This window comes from Scyliorhinus torazame, chromosome 5 (assembly GCF_047496885.1).
Source record: "Scyliorhinus torazame isolate Kashiwa2021f chromosome 5, sScyTor2.1, whole genome shotgun sequence".
In the NCBI taxonomy this organism is placed as follows: Eukaryota; Metazoa; Chordata; class Chondrichthyes; order Carcharhiniformes; family Scyliorhinidae; genus Scyliorhinus; species Scyliorhinus torazame.
Window position 1 is genome coordinate 130,196,987 of NC_092711.1, and position 25,086 is coordinate 130,222,072.

The 25,086-nt window shown below is 39.1% G+C and overlaps 1 protein-coding gene across 2 annotated transcripts in view; it reads right to left on the reverse strand.

The window, feature by feature from the left end:
- Positions 1-8,409, reverse strand: part of LOC140419746 (uncharacterized) — a 50,255-nt gene extending 41,846 nt beyond the window's left edge. Inside the window, exons 1-2 of one of the 2 annotated variants that reach the window (XM_072503691.1) lie at positions 8,306-8,409; positions 2,705-4,189 (exon numbers count right to left, since the gene is read on the reverse strand). In XM_072503691.1, the coding sequence (XP_072359792.1) occupies positions 2,705-3,771 (1,067 nt within the window). In that variant the 5' untranslated portion in view covers positions 3,772-4,189; positions 8,306-8,409. The remainder of the gene's footprint in view (positions 1-2,704; positions 4,190-8,305) is intronic. The other variant, XM_072503690.1, reaches the window with a different exon arrangement.
- Between the last annotated feature and the right edge of the window lie 16,677 nt (positions 8,410-25,086).

A 25,086-nucleotide genomic window follows, 5' to 3' on the forward strand; every position in this document is an offset into this window, starting at 1 on the left:
TTGGGTTTATGTAGCACATCAGGTCAGCTTTGCTTTTTGCTTCAATGACAGATGCCATCTCTGCTGAGTGGCTCTCAAGCCAGTCTGTGTTGTGGGTTCCACCTTTACCAAATGTTGCTGCTGCTGTGTCAGAAATGATTCAACTCAGCGACTTCCAAACTTCATCAATAACAATGTTAATTGAGCTTTGACTGACTATCTACCAGGAAGGTGGTACGCCAATTGAGGCGAGCAAGGGATGCAGTGTACAAGCATGGAGAGAAGGCGGGAAGTATGTTGGCGGGTCAGCTCTGGAGGGAGGCTGCGGCAAGGGAAATTGGCCAGGTGCAGGACAAGGCAGGAAAGTTGGTGGTAGCTCCAAATCAGATTAACAAAGTCTTTAAGGAATTCTATGAGAGGTTGTGCAGGTCAGAGCCACCTAGGGGAGGCCAGGAGATGCAGGAATTTCTAGATGGGCTGGAGTACCCAAGGTTAGGGGAGGGGGACAGGGCTACTTTAGAAGGGGCGATAGTGGAGCAGGAGATAAAAGATGCGATTGGGAGGATGCAGTTGGGGAAGGTGACAGGGTCGGATGGGTTTCCGTTGGAATATTATAAAAAATTCAAAGATAAGCTGGTACCGCTGACGGTGGGGATGTTTGAGGAGGTGATAGGGAAGGGGGTGTTACCACAAAATTTGGGACAGGCATCGATTTCCCTGTTGCTTAAAAGAGATAAGGAGCCAACGGAGTGTGGGTTGCATTGACTCATATCACGTTTAAACGTGGACACAAAGATATTGGCGAACGTACTGGTAGGTCGGCTGAAGTGCCTCCCGATGGTGATAGGTGAAGATCAGACGGTGTTTATGAGAGGGAGGCAGCTCTTTTCGAACTTTAGGAGGATATTGAATGTGGTTATGGCACCGGTGGAGGGGAAGGAAACAGAGGGGGTTGTGGCATTGAATGCCGAGAAAGCATTTAGGCCAGGTAGAATGGGGGTACTTGATGGCAGTTCTGGAGTGGCTTGGGAGGACCAAGATTCGTGGACTGGGTAAAGCTACTGTATAAGGAGCCATGGGCGAGTGTCCGCACAAATAATATCAGCTAGGAATACTTTTCTCTCCAGGGATGTCCTATGTCTCCCCTGCTGTTTGCACTCAAGATTGAGCAGTTGGCCATCGCGTTTAAGAAGTCTGGGGGTATGGAAAGGGATAGTGAGGGGGAGAGATAGAGCATAGGGTGTCCTTGTATGTCAATGACTTGTTGATATATGTGTTGGAACAGAGTATGTCAATAGGGGGAACATTGGAGCTGCTTCGGGTGTTTGGGTCTTTCTCGGGGTACAAATTAAATCTAGACTTTTTTTATCATAGAATTTACAGTGCAGAAGGAGGCCATTCGGCCCATCGTGTCTGCACCGGCTCTTGGAAAGAGCACCCTACCCAAGATCAACACCTCCACCCTATTCCCATAATCCAGTAATCCCACCCAACACTAAGGGCAATTTTGGACACTAAGGGCAATTTATCTTGGCCAATCCACCTATCCTGCACATCTTTGGACTGTGGGAGGAAACCGGAGCACCCAGAGGAAACCCACGCACACACAGGATGTGCAGACTCCACACAGACAGTGACCCAAGCCGGAATTGAACCTGGGACCTTGGAGCTGTGAAGCAATTGTGCTAACCACCATGCTACCGTGCTGCCCGACAAGAGTGAATATTTTGTGGCGTCTCCGCTGGGGAAGGAGGGGGGGCAGCCATTCCATAGAGCAGGGACTCACTTTAGATACCTCGGGGTGCAGGTTGCTCGGGATTGGGGGGGCCCCGTAGGAAAAACATTTCTAGTTTGGTGGGATGCGTGAAAGCTGAACTGGCAAGGTGGGATGGTCTCCCTCTGTCACTGGCGGGTTGGGTACAGGCGGTTAAAATGAACGTGGTGCACAGTGTTGCCGCGATTTCTGTTTATCTTCCAATGCCTGCCGATTTTGCTGCCAATGGCATATTTTAGAGAGATTGAAGGGATGATTACCTCGTTCATATGGGGAGGGATGGGGCCAGAATTAAAAAGGTGCTACTACAGAGAGGAAGGCAGGCAGGGAGTTTGGGTCGTCCGAACCTGATGTATTACTGGGTGGCAAATGTGGAGAAGGTACGGAGCTGGGTCAGAGGGGTTGACTCTGAACGGGTCAGAATGGAGGAGAGTTTGTGCAGGGGGTCAGGATTGAAGGCGCTAGCAACAGCGCCGTTCCTGATGGCCCCAGGGGAATACTCAGGGAACTGAGGGGCAGGATGGAGGGGTTCGAAAATTCATGGCCGTTATTCATTATGCACTTTCGAGAATTAGATTACATCGTACATTAGGGGGGGCGTTGGGAAGGTTTGTTCAATGTGCCGTGATAATATAATGAAGCTCCCAGTGTGAAGAATGTGTGAGCCAGGAGAGAATATTATCAGAGTAATAATCCTGGATGTGAGTAACAGCAACAATAACAACATAATCCACTCCCTGCAGTCACTTGTGAACTCTCTGGTGTGTCCGCAGATTGGATGACCGAGTGAATCCCTTCCCACACACAGAGCAGGTGAACGGCCTCTCCCCAGTGTGAACACGCTTGTGTACGTTGAGATCAGATGAAGATCTGAAACGCTTTCCACAGGAGGTGCAGCTGAACGGCTTTTCCTCAGTGTGAACTCGCCGGTGTGACCAAAGGCCGGATGACTGAGTGAATCCCTTTCCACAGACGGAGCAGATGAATGGTCTTTCCCCAGTGTGAACATGTTGGTGTGCAGTGAGGTCGGAAGACTGCCTGAATCTCTTTCCACAGTGAGTGCAGCCGAACGGCCTCTCCTCAGTGTGAATTCGCTGGTGTAACATGAGGCTGGCTGACTGTGTGAATCCCTTCCCACACACAGAGCAGGTGAATGGTCTTTCTCCAGTGTGAGTGCGTTGGTGTGCAGTGAGTGTGGATAACTGCCCAAAGCTCTTCCCACAGGAAGTGCAGCTGAATGGTTTCTCCTCAGTGTGAATTCTCCTGTGTACCACCAGGTTGGTTGACTGAGTGAATCCCATCCCACACTCGGAGCAGGTAAATGGTCTCTCACCAGTGTGAACCCGTTTGTGGGCGCTGAGGTTGGATGAAGACCTGAACCTCTTTCCACAGGAAGTGCAGCTGAATGGCCTCTCCCCAGTGTGATTTCTCTGGTGTGTCAGCAGGGCCGATAACTGAGTAAAGCCCTTACCACAGACAGAGCAGCTGAATGGTCTCTCCCCAGTGTGATCTCGCTGATGTAACGAAAGGCCAGACGACTGAGTGAAGCCTTTCCCACATATGGTGCAGATGAATGGCTTCTCCCCAGTGTGAGTGCGTTGGTGTATCAGCAGGGTGGAGGACTGGGTGAATCTCTTCCCACACACGGAGCAGGTGAATGGTCTCTCCCCAGTGTGAATTCGCTGGTGTGCAGTGAGGGTGGATGACTGCTTGAACCTCTTTTCACAGTGAGTGCAGCTGTACGGCCTCTCCTCAGTGTGAATTCGCTGGTGTGACACAAGGCTCGCTGACTTTGTAAATCCTTTCCCACACACAGAACAGATGAACGGCTTCTCCCCAGTGTGACTGCGTTGATGGATTTCCAGCAGACATGGATAATAGAATCCTTTACCACAATCCTCACATTTCCACAATCTTTCTGTGGTGTTGGTCCCAGTGTGACTGCGTCGGTGGATTTCCAGCCGGGATGGATAATTGAATCTCTTCCCACAATCCTCACATTTCCACGGTTTCTCCATGGAGCTGGTGTCCTTGTGACTCTCCAGATTGGACCCTCGTCCACAGAACACGTGTATAGTTTCTCCTCACTGTGAATGGTGTGATGCTTTTCCAGGCTGTGTAATTGGTTGAAGTTCTTTCCACAGTCAGTTCACTGGAACACCCTCACTCGGGTGTGTGTGTGTGTGGGGGTCTCGGTGCTTTTCCAGTCACACTGATGTTTCCACAGTCAGTTCACTGGAACACTTTCACTCAGGTGTGTGTATTTGGTGCTTTTCCAGTCACACTGATGATTGAAATCTTCTCTACACACAGAACAGAGAAACATTTCTTCTTCCACATTCAAAGGTTGATGATATCCAAGTCCTGATGAATCTCTGTCAGATTTTGACGTGATGTTTGATTTGATTTTCTGTTTGTAAATCCTCCCCATATCCCCTGGAAAGTGATTTGAAAAGAGTGCTCACTGTAAGTACAGGATAGAAATTCAGAACAGACAATTCTAGTTTCTCTGGAATATTCTTTCCCCAAGTCTGTCAATCCCAGTCTCTGTCTCTCATGGGAAAGACCGGAGACCTGTCCAAGATGGCGGTGGCCGGTTGCCTGGGTAACCCGGGCCTGTCACCGGGGAGGAAGCCCTGTCTCCCTCATCCCCACTCGCAGATGGCGGACAGTGAGCCCGCTCCCTACGGGCCTGTCACCGCGGCAGCCAGGGTAAACACGGGGCCTGCAAACTCTTATTCGGGGCCTCAGGCCTACCACAGAAGTTGATAAAGTTTCCAGTGCAGCCACTGTTTCCATTCCTACCCTGTGCCCAAAATCTCCTTCCAAACCGCCCGCTCCTCACTCTCTCGCCATGACTGACACTGAGCATGCTCAGAGCATACACCCACACTGCACCTGCGCACTGGCCTCCTACACTCACTGATAGGGGACTTTCTGCAGCGCTGGGGATTCTGGGTGACCAAGCCGCCATAGAGAGCAATTAGTAATCAGGAAGATTATTTTTCCCAGTCAGCAAAACAGAAGATCGACGGATAAGCAAGATGCTGGGCATGAAGCACAATGAGAGGTTTGGATACTTTATTTAATACCAGAACATTATTCTGATGAGATATCACTTGGACATGGGCATCAAGCAGGCTGATCTACAGTATGTATAGTATTTACAAGACCTGGGACACGGTAAATCATCTCATGAAACCAGTGACAGATTTGTTTACTGTTCATAATTGTGACTGGGTCACACTCACGATTCATGCAAAACTGGACCCACTCCCTCCAGATTCGTTTTCGCTCCAAGGATCTAGACATCTGCCTTAGTCTTTATCAAGCCATGCATGTTCAGCTCACACTGCCCAACCAGCCTCTCCTGCACTGGGGCCAGGGTTTCCATTACATCGAGAGGGAGCAATCTGCCTCTCTTGCATTGGTGCACTTCATTTTCCTTATCTCAGTGTCATAGAAAGGTTGCAGCACACAGTGAAGGCACTCAACAAATTGTATCTGTGCCAATTCCCTGCAACAGTCGCTATCCCCTGTCATTGGCCCTGAACTCTGCAGATATTTTTCTCCTCAAAAGATACGAATAGATGACCAAGGAGCTGGAATTGGCTATTCAGCCCAGTCTGCTCCACCATTTAATAAGATCATGGCTGATCTGACAGCAACAGATAGTTGTCCAATTCTCTTTTCAAGGCATCAATTGAATCTGCCACCACCACATTTTCGAGCACTGCATTCGTGATACCAACTGCAGCGCATATGTTTTTCTTCTCATCAGCATTGCTTCTTTTTATAATCACCTTAAATCAATGCCCTGTTTATAATCTTGTCCAAAATATAACTTGCTAGAAAAGACGCCTATTGCAGATCCTTAGTTGTAATGTGGTCAAGTGCCTTTCCATTTGAGAACTGTTCAGTAAAGTTATGAGAATTATTTGTTGTTTGAAGGGGTGGAGTTCAGGTGTGGACGGTGTGCAGGTGGGCCCCCAAATCATGTCCACATGTTTTGGGCATGTCCGAGGCTTAGGGGATTTTGGCAGGAATTTGCCGATGTCATGTCGAAGGTATTGAAGGGACGGGTGGTTGTTTCTCAAGCTCGAGAAGATCAAGTTCGCCCTGAGGGGATCGATGTTAGAGTTTGCCTGGATGTGGCAGCCATTTCTCGACTTCTTTGGGGATAATTAAGCTGTCAGCAAGGGAGGGGGAGAAAGAGATAAAAAGAAAGGAGGAATGGGGGGCTGGTTGAGGTGGGAAATAGTTAGTAGGAAAGGGGATTTGGGGAATTATGTTTGTAAGACATGTTGGCTGGGTTTGGTGGTTGGTTGGGTAGGTGTTATTTACTTTGTTGTTTTTCCTCTTGAAAATTGTTAAAATTATATATGCCTTGATAAAATATTTTCACAAAAGAATTATTTGTATGTTCCCCAACTGGCTTCCCTGTTTACACCCCCCTCCCCCATACCACAGCTTGGGGCGCATATTTAATCCTTTTGCTTTTTCAAAGCTTTTCTCTTGCTCAGTGCAAACATTCCCATTTCATTTTTCTTCTTGTAACCGGTCTTAGATTCCTCTTCATCTCCCCATCAAGCTCAGGGGAATTATCATCATCTGTAACTCCAGAAGGAAAGTATAATTTGCAATTATTCAAGGATGGTGTCCTGTATGGAATACGATTTCACATTGGTCACTGGACGGTTAAAATAGTGGATGGTTACAACTGCTCACAGTCCCGCAGAGATAGGTTTACTTGAAGTTTTGGCAAATCTGTGGACCCAACCACAGTAATAGGGGCTGGTTACAGGTGCTGGTTTAGCACAGTGGGCTAAACAGCTGGCTTGTAATGAAGAACAATGCCAGCAGCGCGGGTTCAATTCCCGTACCGGCCACCCTGAATAGGTGCCGGAATGTTGCGACTGGGGGGTTTTCACAGTAACTTCATTGAATCCTACTTATGACAATAAGCAATTATTATTATTATTATTATTATTATTATTAATAGTCAAGTTGGTTAGTGTGAGGAAAAATTTCCATCTGATCGGACTGGAATTGTCGCTGTGTGCGTCTGAGTTGGTGTGTGTGTATAAGTGTGATAGGAAACCTGAAAACTACATAGTTGCAGTTGAATCGAACCTGGGACCTCGACGCCGTGATGCAGCAGTGCCATCCACTGCACCACCTTTGAATGACAACAGTATTTTTAAAAAATATAAATTTAGTGTACCCAATTCATTTTTTCCAATTAAGGGGCAATTTAGCATGGCCAATCCACCTACTCTGCACATCTTTGGGTTGTGGGGGGGGGGCAGCACAGTGGGTTAGCACTGCGGCCTCACGGCGCCGAGGTCCCAGGTTCGATCCCGGCTCTGGGTCATTGTCCGTGTGGAGTTTGCACAGTCTCCCTGTGTTTGAGTGGGTTTTGCCCCCACAATCCAAAAATGTGCAAGCTAGGTGGATTGGACACGCTAAATTGCCCCTTAATTGGAAAAAATGAATTGGGTACTCTAAATTTATATTAAAAAATAAAAATCTTTGGGTTATGGGGGCGAAACCCACGCAAACACAGGGACAATGTGCAAAACTCCACAAGTACAGTGACCCAGAGCCTGGATCAAACCTGGGACCTCGGCGTTGTGAGGCAGCAGTGATAACCACTGCACCACCACACTGTACCACCATCGAAAGGTAACCTTCTGCCTACCTGTCCTCATTATTGAAATGAGGAACAATATTTGCTCTAATGGTGACATTTCCTGTCTGCCAGCTATTACTTGAAGTCAGTCTTTGAATTGTTTGTGGATTGAACCATCTTGTTGCCACATTTCAGCAACAAATGTTGAAATGTTTGCTCCACACCCACAGGGTTTCATCTGTTTAAAGCCACAAACAGAAAGGTCCAGTTTTCTCCTGGAGTTTGAGACAAATCAGCTTTCAAAATGATGCAGAGTCTCAGCCAATGAGGGAGATCTGGGCTCAGCCCCGCCCCTCATTCACTGATTAGTTGGAGGTCCGGCCGCCTTCATTCGGTCCTCCAGCTCCAGCCCCCTCTTCCTGTTCCGAACCTGCCGTCAATCAGTCCCCGGGCATTGTGAGCTGGAGCAAACCCTTCACCATCATTGTCAGCTCCCTGGTTTGCAGCTGCGGGGCTTCTCCCTCCCTCCCGGGAACAGGCCCAGGTTAACGGGCACCATCCTGCTTCAGACACTGGAGTTAAAATGATTGTGAAGGGTTTGCTCCAGCTCACAATGCCCGGGGACTGATTGACGGCAGGTTCGAACCAATAGGAAGAGGGGGAGGAGCTGGAGCATGTAACGAGAACGGCTGGTCCTCCAACCAATCAGAGTGAATGGGAGGCGGAGCACAGCCGGGGCTCTCGCTCCCTCCGCATGCGCCCCGCCTCCCCACTTCATCCACCCGGGCCTGTTTCGGGGGAAAGCCCGAGCTGCTTTCGCCGGTTCAACTGCCGTATCCGAACTTCGTATTCGGGGCTTGGGGCCGACACTGAGTTTTTATGAAACCACCCGCCGCTTCCATCCCTCCCTCACAGCTCACCTGGCTGAACTTGACCAGCTGAGGATTTCCACCCAACCGCCTGAATCCTGAGCTTCAACGGCACTGCGCATTCTTTAGATCACGTGGGAGATCGTGGCTCAGCCTCGCCCCTCATTCACTCCGATTGGTTGGAGGAGCAGCCGCTCCGCTCGGTCCTCCAGTCCCGCCCCTCTCATGCTATTGGTCTAGAGCTGCTGTCAGTCACTCCCTGGGCATTGTGAGCTGGAATATGCGCAGTGCCGATGCTGGTCTCGGCCTTGGAGGTGTCACGCAAATCTGGTGGAGGCTCCAAACTCCAATCAAAAGAGCGGGGGGCGGGGGGGAGCTGGGGCCTGTTCCCGCTGACAGGCCTGAGTTCATGGCAGACGTCTTTATGAAGGCTGCAGACCTGCAGGGGGCAAAAAATCAGAGATAGAGTTTGTTGGGAAACCAATGGGTTTTGTAAAACAGGAGGTCAGGGTTACAGTCAACAACAACAACTTCTATTTATATAACACCTTTAACATCATAAATCATCCCAGTCAACTTCACAGGAACATTATAAAACAAAGTCAGACACCCAGACACATAAGGAGATATTAAAAGCAAATTACTGCGGATGCTGGAATCTGAAACGAAAGAGAAAATGCTGGAAAATCTCAGCAAGTCTGGCAAAAAGAGCTCACGTTTTGAGTCCGATGACTGTCAAAGCTTTGATTAAAGAGTCGTCAGACTCGAAACGTTAGCTCTTTCTCTCCCTACAGATGCTGCCAGACCTGCTGAGATTTTCCAGCATTTTCTCTTTCGTAAGGTTGATATTAAGACAGGTGAACAAAAACCTGACTAAAGAGGTGAGTTTTAAAGAGAGTCTTTAAGAAGGAAACTAAGATGAAGACGGAGTGGTTTAGGGAGGGAATTCAATGCTTGGCACCCAAGGAACTTAAAACCATGGCGGAGTAATTATAATCGGGAGTGTACCAGAGTCCAGGATCAGAGCTGTACAGACATTTCAGCGGGTTTTAGGGCTGGAGGAGATTCCAGTGATAGGGAGAGATGAAGCCATGGAGCGACTTGAAAACAAGGGTGAGAATTGACTGGGAGCGAATGCAAGTCGGAGCACAGGGATCATAGGGGAAAGGAACTTGCTGTGAATTAAGACATGTGTAGCAGACTTTTGGATGGCTGGAAGTTTGCACGGGTAGAATGTGGCAGAGCAGCCAGGTGTGTAATGGAATACTGGGGCAGCACGGCGGTGCAGTGGTTAGCACTGTGACTGCGGCGCTGAGGACCCGGGTTCGAATCCCGGCCCTGGGTCACTGTCCGTGTGGAGTTTGCACTGGTGTCTGCGTGGGTTTCACCCCCACAACCCAAGGGTGTGCAGGTTAGGTGGAATGGCCATGCTAAATTGCTCCTTAATTGGTAAAAAAAAAAATTGGGTACTCTGAATTTTTAAAAAAAGATGTGTGATGGAATAGTTGAATAAGGAGACATGACCAAGGGTTTCAGCACCAGATGCACAGACACAGGAGAGAGGCTGGATAATGTAACGCAAGTGCAAACAGGCGGTCTTAGTGATAGCACAGATATGAGGTCAGAAGCTCATATTGGGATCAAATATGAAACCAAGTTTACAAAGAGACTGGCTAAGTCTCGGACTGTTGCCAGGGCGAGGGGTGGAGTTGGTATGTCAGGAATAGAGGTTGGAGTAGGGATTGAACGCACTGGATTCAGTCATCTCCATATTTGATTGAAGTTATTTAGTCAGCAGGAAGAAACCTGCAGGGGGCAGAAACCAGAATGGGCCCCGACACAGATATCTGGTAACTTAGTTTGAGAAGGAGAGGAGGAACGAAGGAAACCCTTGAAGATTTAGAGAAATGACCTTCGAGATTGCTCATTAAATCACCACATAGTCAGTTTGGTCAGTCAGGGTGATTCAGATTAATGTCTGTCACAAGTCATGAATAAAGTGATTTATAAAGCATATTCTTACCTCTAATATACATTTGGTAAAGGGATACAGAAATAATAATCTAATACTTTGTTTAGATTTCAGCCCCAGGGAGAGTGTGTGGGATGGGGGATTTATAGTTTTGGGCAAAGAAGAGAGAAAAAAATGTTCCCCAGAAACTGGAATTAACTGTTCTGAATTTCTATCCTGTACTGTTGGTATGACCTTTGTAAACTCCTTTTCCAGGGCATTAGGAGAGGATTTTCAGACAGGAAACACAAACCAAATATCACATTAAGATCCGACAGTGTCACTCAATTGGTCAGGACCTGAATATCCTCAGACTATAAATCTGGAATGAAAAATGTTTGTTCTGTTTGTGGGAAAATATTTCAAACATCAGTGTGACTGGAAAAGCACCAAGACACACACGCACCCGAGTGTGAGTGTTCCAGTGAACAGACTGTGGAAACATCAGTGTGACTGGAAAAACACTGAGACACACACGCACCCTAGAGAGAGTGTTCCAAATAACTGACTTTGGAAAGAGCTTTCACCAGTTACACCCTGGGAAAACGCCACACCATTCACCACGGGGAGAAACCGTACACGTATTCTGTCTGAGGACAAAGCTTCACTTGATTGTCTGAAGCGGAAAGGCACAAAGACACTGATGTTATGGACCAGGGTTTAGAGAACCCCAAAGTGTATCATGGAGTTCACCTGACCCACAACGTTTACTAGATTGTGGTATGGGGAGCACACGGCCCACTCTAAAGGTGTGGCACAGCAGAAATGGAAAACGTATTATTTAAAGCAAAACAATGTTTATTCTATGAACTCAAGTTAACCTTTTTAAAACATACAGTGAACATCTTAGCAACCATCAATTCAAATACAACCCCCAAAGAATACAACACTAAGTAATCCTTAATAACTTCCCAAACAACATCCAGAAGAAACACCTTTTAACAGAAGCACATTAGGTTTACATTCACTACTGAGAACATTTATAATTCTGAATTCACTAAATGATCAAGAGATAGTCTTTTCATGACAGAGAGATCAACAGTACACCTGCTCTGTCTGGCTTCAGCTCCACCACTGAAAACGAAACTAGAACACACCCTGCAGCAAACAGTCTAAAACCAAAGTAAAAAGCTGACAGACAGCCCAGCTCCACCCACACTCTGACATCACTGATAAACACCCATTTCTTAAAGGTACATTTCTTAAACACCCATTTCTTAAAGGTATTTTCACCTGACACTGACTCCATGGAGATGGAGATCATGGAAGTTGGATCTTCAGCAGTTTAGTGAAAATCGGGTCAAAGGAGCAAAGGGGAAAAGACAAGATCTCTCAGAGGGCATGATGGGAGATAGCAGAAAAAGAGGGGATAGATGTGAGTTCAGAACTTGGACAAGGAAGGACTTGCGAGGCACTTATACTGAGTGGTTTAGTGGAAAAGGAGCAGCAGAATCAGCTATTCGGATTGTTTCAATGGTGGGATTTTCCAGTCCTTCCTGCTGGCTGGATCGTCCAGTCCTGCCAAAGGCCACCCCCTAGTGGCAGTTCCCACACAGGGGGACAGTTGAACAACACAAAACACCATAGACTTTGACGGGACATGCCCGGCACTGGATGGGTTCTGGAGGGGAGTTGCGAGAACTATATCTAAGATACCTGCCCATTAATCCAGTTTGATTTAAAGTTACATGCCCACTAATCCTGCTTGACTTAAAGATACATGTCTATTAATCCTGCTTGATTTAAAGATACTTGTACATTAATCCTGTTTGATTTAAAGCTACATGTCCATTAATTCTGCTTGATTTAAAGGTACCTGTCCATTAATCCTGCTTGATTTAACGATACATGTCCATTAATCCTGTTTGATTTAAAGATACATGTGCATTAATCCTGTTTGATTTAAAGATACCTGTCCATTAATCCTGCTTGATTTAAAGATACATGTCCATTAATCCTACTTGATTTAAAGATACATGTCCATTAATTCTGCTTGATTTCAAGATACATGTCCATTAACCTTCTTGATTTAAAGATACCTGTCCATTAATACTGCGCGATTTAAAGATACCTGTCCATTAATCCTGCTTGATTTAAAGATACATGTCCATTAATCCTGCTTGATTTAAAGATACATGTCCATTAATCCTGTTTGATTTAAAGATACATGTCCATTAATCCTGTTAGATTTAAAGATACCTGTCCATTAATTCTACTTGATATAAAGATACATGTCCATTAATCCTACTTGATTTAAAGATACAGGTCCATTAATCCTGCTTGATTTAAAGATACATGGGCATTAATCCTGTTTGATTTAAAGATACCTGTCCATTAATCCTACTTGATTTAAAGATACCTGTCCATTAATCCTGCTTGATTTAAAGATACCTGTCCATTAATCCTACTTGATTTAAAGGTAACTGTCCATTAATCCTGCTTGATTTAAAGATACATGGCCATTAATCCTACTTGATTTAAAGATACATGTCCATTAATCCTGCTAGACGTAAAGATACATGTCCATTAATCCTACTTGATTTAAAGATACATGTCCATTAATCCTGCTTGATTTAAAGACACCTGTCCATTAATCCTACTTGATTTAAAGATACATGTCCATTAATCCTGCTTGATTTAAAGATACCTGTCCAGTAATCCTGCTTGATTTAAAGATACATGTCCATTAATCCTGCTAGACGTAAAGATACCTGTCCATTATTCCTACTTGATTTAAAGATACATGTCCATTAATCCTGCTTGATTTAAAGATACATGTCCATTAATCCTGCTTGATTTAAAGATACATGACCATTAATCCTGTTTGATTTAAAGATACATGTCCATTAATCCTGTTTGATTTAAAGATACATGTCCATTAATTCTGCTTGATTTAAAGATACATGTCCATGAATCCTGCTTGATTTAAAGATACATGTCCATTAATCCTGCTTGATTTATAGATACCTGTCCATTAATCCTGCTTGATTTATAGATACCTGTCCATTAATCCTGCTTGATTTAAAGATATATGTACATTTTTCCTGTTTGATTTAAAGATACCTGTCCATTAATTCTGCTTGATTTAAAGATACATGTCCATTAATCCTGCTTGATTTATCGATGCCTGTCCATTAATCCTGCTTGATTTAAAGATATATGTCCATTAATCCTGTTTGATTTAAAGAAACCAGTTCATTAATTCTGCTTGATTTAAAGGTACATGTCCATTAATCCTGTTTGATTTAAAGATACATGTCCATTGATCGTGTTTGATTTAAAGATACCTGTCCATTAATCCTGCTTGATTTAAAGATATATGTCCATTAATCCTGTTTGATTTAAAGATACATGTCCATTAATCCTGCTTGATTTAAAGATACCTGTCCATTAATTCTCCTTGATTTAAAGATACATGTCCATTATTCCTGCTTGACTTAAAGATACATGTCCATCAATCCTGCTTGATTTAAAGATACAAGTCCATTAATCCTGCTTGATTTAAAGATACCTGTCCATTAATTCTGCTTGATTTAAAGATACAGGTCCATTAATCCTGCTTGATTTAAAGATACATGTCCATTAATCCTGCTTGATTTAAAGATACATGTCCATTAATTCTGCTTGATTTAAAGATACATGTCCATTAATCCTGCTTGATTTATAGATACCTGTCCATTAATTCTGCTTGATTTAAAGATATATGTACATTAATCCTGTTTGATTTAAAGATACCTGTCCATTAATTCTGCTTGATTTAAAGATACATGTCCATTAATCCTGCTTGATTTAAAGATACATGTCCATTATCCTGCTTGATTTAAAGATACATGGGCATTAATCCTGTTTGATTTAAAGATACCTGTCCATTAATCCTGCTTGATTTAAAGATATATGTCCATTAATCCTGTTTGATTTAAAGATACATGTCCATTAATCCTGCTTGATTTAATGATACCTGTCCATTAATCCTACTTGATTTAAAGATAACTGTCCATTAATCCTGCTTGATTTAAAGATACATGTCCATTAATCCTACTTGATTTAAAGATACATGTCCATTAATCCTGCTATACGTAAAGATACATGTCCATTAATCCTACTTGATTTAAAGATACATGTCCATTAATCCTGCTTGATTTAAAGATACCTGTCCAGTAATCCTGCTTGATTTAAAGATACATGTCCATTAATCCTGCTAGACGTAAAGATACATGTCCATTAATCCTACTTGATTTAAAGATACATGTCCATTAATCCTGCTTGATTTAAAGATACCTGTCCATTAATCCTACTTGATTTAAAGATACCTGTCCATTAATCCTACTTGATTTAAAGATAACTGTCCATTAATCCTGTTTGATTTAAAGATACCTGTCCATTAATCCTACTTGATTTAAAGATACATGTCCATTAATTCTGCTTGATTTAAAGATACATGTCCATTAACCTTCGTGATTTAAAGATACCTGTCCATTAATCCTGCGCGATTTAAAGATACATTTCCATTAATCCTACTTGATTTAAAGATACATTTCCATTAATCCTGCTTGATTTAAAGATACCTGTCCATTAATCCTACTTGATTTAAAGATTACTGTCCATTAATCCTGTTTGATTTAAAGATACCTGTCCATTAATCCTACTTGATTTAAAGATACATGTCCATTAATTCTGCTTGATTTAAAGATACATGTCCATTAACCTTCGTGATTTAAAGATACCTGTCCATTAATCCTGCTCGATTTAAAGATACATTTCCATTAATCCTACTTCATTTAAAGATACATTTCCATTAATCCTACTTGATTTAAAGATACCTGTCCATTAATCCTGTTTGATTGAAAGATACCTGTCCATTAATCCTGCTTGATTTAAAGATACATGTCCATTAATTCTGCTTGATTTAAAGATACATGTCCATTAATCCTGCTAGACGTAAAGATACATGTCCATTAATCCTACTTGATTTAAAGATACATGTCCATTAATCCTGCTTGATATAAAGATACCTGTCCATTAATCCTACTTGATTTAAAGATACCTGTCCATTAATCCTACTTGATTTAAAGATAACTGTCCATTAATCCTGCTTGATTTAAAGATACCTGTCCAGTAATCCTGCTTGATTTAAAGATACATGTCCATTAATCCTGCTAGACGTAAAGATACATGTCCATTAATCCTACTTGATTTAAAGATACATGTCCATTAATCCTGCTTGATTTAAAGATACCTGTCCATTAATCCTACTTGATTTAAAGATACATGTCCATTAATCCTGCTTGATTTAAAGATACCTGTCCAGTAATCCTGCTTGATTTAAAGATACATGTCCATTAATCCTGCTAGACGTAAAGATACCTGTCCATGAATCCTACTTGATTTAAAGATACATGTCCATTAATTCGGCTTGATTTAAAGATACATGTCCATTAACCTTCGTGATTTAAAGATACCTGTCCATTAATCCTGCTCGATTTAAAGATACATTTCCATTAATCCTACTTCATTTAAAGATACATTTCCATTAATACTACTTGATTTAAAGATACCTGTCCATTAATCCTGTTTGATTGAAAGATACCTGTCCATTAATCCTGCTTGATTTAAAGATACATGTCCATTAATTCTGCTTGATTTAAAGATACATGTCCATGAATCCTGCTTGATTTAAAGATACATGTCCATTAATCCTGCTTGATTTAAAGATACATGTCCATTAATTCTGCTTGATTTAAAGATACATGTCCATTAATCCTGCTTGATTTATAGATACCTGTCCATTAATCCTGCTTGATTTAAAGATATATGTACATTTTTCCTGTTTGACTTAAAGATACCTGTCCATTAATTCTGCTTGATTTAAAGATACATGTCCATTCATCCTGCTTGATTTATAGATGCCTGTCCATTAATCCTGCTTGATTTAAAGATATATGTCCATTAATCCTGTTTGATTTAAAGAAACCAGTTCATTAATTCTGCTTGATTTAAAGGTACATGTCCATTAATCCTGTTTGATTTAAAGATACATGTCCATTGATCGTGTTTGATTTAAAGATACCTGTCCATTAATCCTGCTTGATTTAAAGATATATGTCCATTAATCCTGTTTGATTTAAAGATACATGTCCATTAATCCTGCTTGATTTAAAGATACCTGTCCATTAATTCTCCTTGATTTAAAGATACATGTCCATTATTCCTGCTTGACTTAAAGATACATGTCCATCAATCCTGCTTGATTTAAAGATACAAGTCCATTAATCCTGCTTGATTTAAAGATACCTGTCCATTAATTCTGCTTGATTTAAAGATACAGGTCCATTAATCCTGCTTGATTTAAAGATACATGTCCATTAATCCTGCTTGATTTAAAGATACATGTCCATTAATTCTGCTTGATTTAAAGATACATGTCCATTAATCCTGCTTGATTTATAGATACCTGTCCATTAATCCTGCTTGATTTAAAGATATATGTACATTAATCCTGTTTGATTTAAAGATACCTGTCCATTAATTCTGCTTGATTTAAAGATACATGTCCATTAATCCTGCTTGATTTAAAGATACATGTCCATTAATCCTGCTTGATTTAAAGATACATGGGCATTAATCCTGTTTGATTTAAAGATACCTGTCCATTAATCCTGCTTGATTTAAAGATACATGTCCATTAATCCTGTTTGATTTAAAGATACATGTCCATTAATCCTGTTAGATTTAAAGATACCTGTCCATTAATTCTACTTGATATAAAGATACATGTCCATTAATCCTACTTGATTTAAAGATACAGGTCCATTAATCCTGTTTGATTTAAAGATACCTGTCCATTAATCCTACTTGATTTAAAGATACCTGTCCATTAATCCTGCTTGATTTAAAGATACCTGTCCATTAATCCTACTTGATTTAAAGGTAACTGTCCATTAATCCTGCTTGATTTAAAGATACATGGCCATTAATCCTACTTGATTTAAAGATACATGTCCATTAATCCTGCTAGACGTAAAGATACATGTCCATTAATCCTACTTGATTTAAAGATACCTGTCCATTAATCCTGCTTGATTTAAAGACACCTGTCCATTAATCCTACTTGATTTAAAGATACATGTCCATTAATCCTGCTTGATTTAAAGATACCTGTCCAGTAATCCTGCTTGATTTAAAGATACATGTCCATTAATCCTGCTAGACGTAAAGATACCTGTCCATTAATCCTACTTGATTTAAAGATACATGTCCATTAATTCGGCTTGATTTAAAGATACATGTCCATTAACCTTCGTGATATAAAGATACCTGTCCATTAATCCTGCTCGATTTAAAGATACATTTCCATTAATCCTACTTCATTTAAAGATACATTTCCATTAATCCTACTTGATTTAAAGATACCTGTCCATTAATCCTGTTTGATTGAAAGATACCTGTCCATTAATCCTGCTTGATTTAAAGATACATGTCCATTAATTCTGCTTGATTTAAAGATACATGTCCATGAATCCTGCTTGATTTAAAGATACATGTCCATTAATCCTGCTTGATTTATAGATACCTGTCCATTAATCCTGCTTGATTTATAGATACCTGTCCATTAATCCTGCTTGATTTAAAGATATATGTACATTTTTCCTGTTTGATTTAAAGATACCTGTCCATTAATTCTGCTTGATTTAAAGATACATGTCCATTAATCCTGCTTGATTTATAGATGCCTGTCCATTAATCCTGCTTGATTTAAAGATATATGTCCATTAATCCTGTTTGATTTAAAGAAACCAGTTCATTAATTCTGCTTGATTTAAAGGTACATGTCCATTAATCCTGTTTGATTTAAAGATACATGTCCATTGATCGTGTTTGATTTAAAGATACCTGTCCATTAATCCTGCTTGATTTAAAGATATATGTCCATTAATCCTGTTTGATTTAAAGATACATGTCCATTAATCCTGCTTGATTTAAAGATACCTGTCCATTAATTCTCCTTGATTTAAAGATACATGTCCATTATTCCTGCTTGACTTAAAGATACATGTCCATCAATCCTGCTTGATTTAAAGATACAAGTCCATTAATCCTGCTTGATTTAAAGATACCTGTCCATTAATTCTGCTTGATTTAAAGATACAGGTCCATTAATCCTGCTTGATTTAAAGATACATGTCCATTAATCCTGCTTGATTTAAAGATACATGTCCATTAATTCTGCTTGATTTAAAGATACATGTCCATTAATCCTGCTTGATTTATAGATACCTGTCCATTAATCCTACTTGATTTAAAGATACATGGGCATTAATCCTGTTTGATTTAAAGATACCTGTCCATTAATTCTGCTTGATTTAAAGATACATGTCCATTAATCCTGCTTGATTTATAGATACCTGTCCATTAATCCTACTTGATTTAAAGATACATGTCCATTAATCCTGCTTGATTTATAGATACCTGTCCATTAATCCTACTTGATTTAAAGATACATGGGCATTAATCCTGTTTGATTTAAAGATACATGTCCATTAATCCTGCTTGATTTAAAGATACATGTCCATTAATTCTGCTTGATTTAAAGATACATGTCCATTAATCCTGCTTGATTTATAGATACCTGTCCATTAATCCTACTTGATTTAAAGATACATGGGCATTAATCCTGTTTGATTTAAAGATACATGTCCATTAATTCTGCTTGATTTAAAGATATATGTCCATTAATCCTGTTTGATTTAAAGATACCTGTCCATTAATTCTGCTTGATTTAAAGATACATGTCCATTAATCCTGCTTGATTTAAAGATACATGTCCATTAATCCTGCTTGATTTAAAGATACATGGGCATTAATCCTGTTTGATTTAAAGATACCTGTCCATTAATCCTGCTTGATTTAAAGATATATGTCCATTAATCCTGTTTGATTTAAAGATACATGTCCATTAATCCTGCTTGATTTAATGATACCTGTCCATTAATCCTACTTGATTTAAAGATAACTGTCCATTAATCCTGCCTGATTTAAAGATACATGTCCATTAATCCTACTTGATTTAAAGATACATGTCCATTAATCCTGCTAGACGTAAAGATACATGTCCATTAATCCTACTTGATTTAAAGATACATGTCCATTAATCCTGCTTGATTTAAAGATACCTGTCCAGTAATCCTGCTTGATTTAAAGATACATGTCCATTAATCCTACTTGATTTAAAGATACATGTCCATTAATCCTGCTTGATTTAAAGATACCTGTCCATTAATCCTACTTGATTTAAAGATACCTGTCCATTAATCCTACTTGATTTAAAGATAACTGTCCATTAATCCTGTTTGATTTAAAGATACCTGTCCATTAATCCTACTTGATTTAAAGATACATGTCCATTAATTCTGCTTGATTTAAAGATACATGTCCATTAACCTTCGTGATTTAAAGATACCTGTCCATTAATCCTGCGCGATTTAAAGATACATTTCCATTAATCCTACTTGATTTAAAGATACATTTCCATTAATCCTGCTTGATTTAAAGATACCTGTCCATTAATCCTACTTGATTTAAAGATTACTGTCCATTAATCCTGTTTGATTTAAAGATACCTGTCCATTAATCCTACTTGATTTAAAGATACATGTCCATTAATTCTGCTTGATTTAAAGATACATGTCCATTAACCTTCGTGATTTAAAGATACCTGTCCATTAATCCTGCTCGATTTAAAGATACAATTCCATTAATCCTACTTCATTTAAAGATACATTTCCATTAATCCTACTTGATTTAAAGATACCTGTCCATTAATCCTGTTTGATTGAAAGATACCTGTCCATTAATCCTGCTTGATTTAAAGATACATGTCCATTAATTCTGCTTGATTTAAAGATACATGTCCATTAATCCTGCTAGACGTAAAGATACATGTCCATTAATCCTACTTGATTTAAAGATACATGTCCATTAATCCTGCTTGATATAAAGATACCTGTCCATTAATCCTACTTGATTTAAAGATACCTGTCCATTAATCCTACTTGATTTAAAGATAACTGTCCATTAATCCTGCTTGATTTAAAGATACCTGTCCAGTAATCCTGCTTGATTTAAAGATACATGTCCATTAATCCTGCTAGACGTAAAGATACATGTCCATTAATCCTACTTGATTTAAAGATACATGTCCATTAATCCTGCTTGATTTAAAGATACCTGTCCAGTAATCCTGCTTGATTTAAAGATACATGTCCATTAATCCTGCTAGACGTAAAGATACCTGTCCATTAATCCTACTTGATTTAAAGATACATGTCCATTAATTCGGCTTGATTTAAAGATACATGTCCATTAACCTTCGTGATTTAAAGATACCTGTCCATTAATCCTGCTCGATTTAAAGATACATTTCCATTAATCCTACTCCATTTAAAGATACATTTCCATTAATCCTACTTGATTTAAAGATACCTGTCCATGAATCCTGTTTGATTGAAAGATACCTGTCCATTAATCCTGCTTGATTTAAAGAAAATGTCCATTAATTCTGCTTGATTTAAAGATACATGTCCATGAATCCTGCTTGATTTAAAGATACATGTCCATTAATCCTGCTTGATTTAAAGATACATGTCCATTAATTCTGCTTGATTTAAAGATACATGTCCACTAATCCTGCTTGATTTATAGATACCTGTCCATTAATCCTGCTTGATTTAAAGAAATATGTACATTTTTCCTGTTTGATTTAAAGATACCTGTCCATTAATTCTGCTTGATTTAAAGATACATGTCCATTAATCCTGCTTGATTTATAGATGCCTGTCCATTAATCCTGCTTGATTTAAAGATATATGTCCATTAATCCTGTTTGATTTAAAGAAACCAGTTCATTAATTCTGCTTGATTTAAAGGTACATGTCCATTAATCCTGTTTGATTTAAAGATACATGTCCATTGATCGTGTTTGATTTAAAGATACCTGTCCATTAATCCTGCTTGATTTAAAGATATATGTCCATTAATCCTGTTTGATTTAAAGATACATGTCCATTAATCCTGCTTGATTTAAAGATACCTGTCCATTAATTCTCCTTGATTTAAAGATACATGTCCATTATTCCTGCTTGACTTAAAGATACATGTCCATCAATCCTGCTTGATTTAAAGATACAAGTCCATTAATCCTGCTTGATTTAAAGATACCTGTCCATTAATTCTGCTTGATTTAAAGATACAGGTCCATTAATCCTGCTTGATTTAAAGATACATGTCCATTAATCCTGCTTGATTTAAAGATACATGTCCATTAATTCTGCTTGATTTAAAGATACATGTCCATTAATCCTGCTTGATTTATAGATACCTGTCCATTAATCCTGCTTGATTTAAAGATATATGTACATTAATCCTGTTTGATTTAAAGATACCTGTCCATTAATTCTGCTTGATTTAAAGATACATGTCCATTAATCCTGCTTGATTTAAAGATACATGTCCATTAATCCTGCTTGATTTAAAGATACATGGGCATTAATCCTGTTTGATTTAAAGATACCTGTCCATTAATCCTGCTTGATTTAAAGATATATGTCCATTAATCCTGTTTGATTTAAAGATACATGTCCATTAATCCTGCTTGATTTAATGATACCTGTCCATTAATCCTACTTGATTTAAAGATAACTGTCCATTAATCCTGCTTGATTTAAAGATACATGTCCATTAATCCTACTTGATTTAAAGATACATGTCCATTAATCCTGCTAGACGTAAAGATACATGTCCATTAATCCTACTTGATTTAAAGATACATGTCCATTAATCCTGCTTGATTTAAAGATACCTGTCCATTAATCCTACTTGATTTAAAGATACATGTCCATTAATCCTGCTTGATTTAAAGATACCTGTCCAGTAATCCTGCTTGATTTAAAGATACATGTCCATTAATCCTGCTAGACGTAAAGATACATGTCCATTAATCCTACTTGATTTAAAGATACATGTCCATTAATCCTGCTTGATTTAAAGATACCTGCCCATTAATCCTACTTGATTTAAAGATACCTGTCCATTAATCCTACTTGATTTAAAGATAACTGTCCATTAATCCTGTTTGATTTAAAGATACCTGTCCATTAATCCTACTTGATTTAAAGATACATGTCCATTAATTCTGCTTGATTTAAAGATACATGTCCATTAACCTTCGTGATTTAAAGATACCTGTCCATTAATCCTGCGCGATTTAAAGATACATTTCCATTAATCCTACTTGATTTAAAGATACATTTCCATTAATCCTGCTTGATTTAAATATACCTGTCCATTAATCCTACTTGATTTAAAGATTACTGTCCATTAATCCTGTTTGATTTAAAGATACCTGTCCATTAATCCTACTTGATTTAAAGATACATGTCCATTAATTCTGCTTGATTTAAAGATACATGTCCATTAACCTTCGTGATTTAAAGATACCTGTCCATTAATCCTGCTCGATTTAAAGATACATTTCCATTAATCCTACTTCATTTAAAGATACATTTCCATTAATCCTACTTGATTTAAAGATACCTGTCCATTAATCCTGTTTGATTGAAAGATACCTGTCCATTAATCCTGCTTGATTTAAAGATACATGTCCATTAATTCTGCTTGATTTAAAGATACATGTCCATTAATCCTGCTAGACGTAAAGATACATGTCCATTAATCCTACTTGATTTAAAGATACATGTCCATTAATCCTGCTTGATATAAAGATACCTGTCCATTAATCCTACTTGATTTAAAGATACCTGTCCATTAATCCTACTTGATTTAAAGATAACTGTCCATTAATCCTGTTTGATTTAAAGATACATGTCCATTAATCCTACTTGATTTAAAGATACATGTCCATTAATTCTGCTTGATTTAAAGATACATGTCCATTAACCTTCGTGATTTAAAGATACCTGTCCATTAATCCTGCGCGATTTAAAGATACATTTCCATTAATCCTACTTGATTTAAAGATACATTTCCATTAATCCTGCTTGATTTAAAGATACCTGTCCATTAATCCTACTTGATTTAAAGATTACTGTCCATTAATCCTGTTTGATTTAAAGATACCTGTCCATTAATCCTACTTGATTTAAAGATACATGTCCATTAATTCTGCTTGATTTAAAGATACATGTCCATTAACCTTCGTGATTTAAAGATACCTGTCCATTAATCCTGCTCGATTTAAAGATACATTTCCATTAATCCTACTTCATTTAAAGATACATTTCCATTAATCCTACTTGATTTAAAAATACCTGTCCATTAATCCTGTTTGAATGAAAGATACCTGTCCATTAATCCTGCTTGATTTAAAGATACATGTCCATTAATTCTGCTTGATTTAAAGATACATGTCCATTCATCCTACTTGACGTAAAGATACCTGTCCATTAATCCTGCTTGATTTAAAGATACCTGTACATTAATCCTGCTTGATTTAAAGATATATGTCCATTAATCCTGTTTGATTTAAAGATACCTGTCCATTAATTCTACTTGATTTAAAGATACATGTCCATTAATCCTGCTTGATTTATAGATACCTGTCCATTAATCCTGCTTGATTTAAAGATATATGTCCATTAATCCTGTTTGATTTAAAGATACCTGTCCATTAATTCTGCTTGATTTAAAGATAGATGTCCATTAATCCTGCTTGATTTATAGATACCTGTCCATTAATCCTGCTTGATTTATGATATATGTCCATTAATCCTGTTTGATTTAAAGATACCTGTCCATTAATTCTGCTTGATTTAAAGATACATGTCCATTAATCCTGCTTGATTTAAAGATACATGTCCATTAATCCTGCTTGGTTTAAAGATACATGTCCATTAATTCTGCTTGATTTAAAGATACATGTCCATTAATCCTGCTTGATTTATAGATACCTGTCCATTAATCCTGCTTGATTTAAAGATATATGTACATTTTTCCTGTTTGATTTAAAGATACCTGTCCATTAATTCTGCTTGATTTAAAGATACATGTCCATTAATCCTGCTTGATTTATAGATGCCTGTCCATTAATCCTGCTTGATTTAAAGATATATGTCCATTAATCCTGTTTGATTTAAAGATACCTGTTCATTAATTCTGCTTGATTTAAAGGTACATGTCCATTAATCCTGTTTGATTTAAAGATACATGTCCATTAATCGTGTTTGATTTAAAGATACCTGTCCATTAATCCTGCTTGATTTAAAGATATATGTCCATTAATCCTGTTTGATTTAAAGATACATGTCCATTAATCCTGCTTGATTTAAAGATATCTGTCCATTAATTCTCCTTGATTTAAAGATACATGTCCATTACTCCTGCTTGACTTAAAGATACATGTCCATCAATCCTGCTTGATTTAAAGATACAAGTCCATTAATCCTGCTTGATTTAAAGATACCTGTCCATTAATTCTGCTTGATTTAAAGATACAGGTCCATTAATCCTGCTTGATTTAAAGATTCATGTCCATTAATCCTGCATGATTTAAAGATACATGTCCATTAATCCTGCTTGATTTAAAGATACCTGTCCAGTAATCCTGCTTGATTTAAAGATACATGTCCATTAATCCTGCTAGACGTAAAGATACATGTCCATTAATCCTACTTGATTTAAAGATACATGTCCATTAATCCTGCTTGATTTAAAGATACCTGTCCATTAATCCTACTTGATTTAAAGATACCTGTCCATTAATCCTACTTGATTTAAAGATAACTGTCCATTAATCCTGTTTGATTTAAAG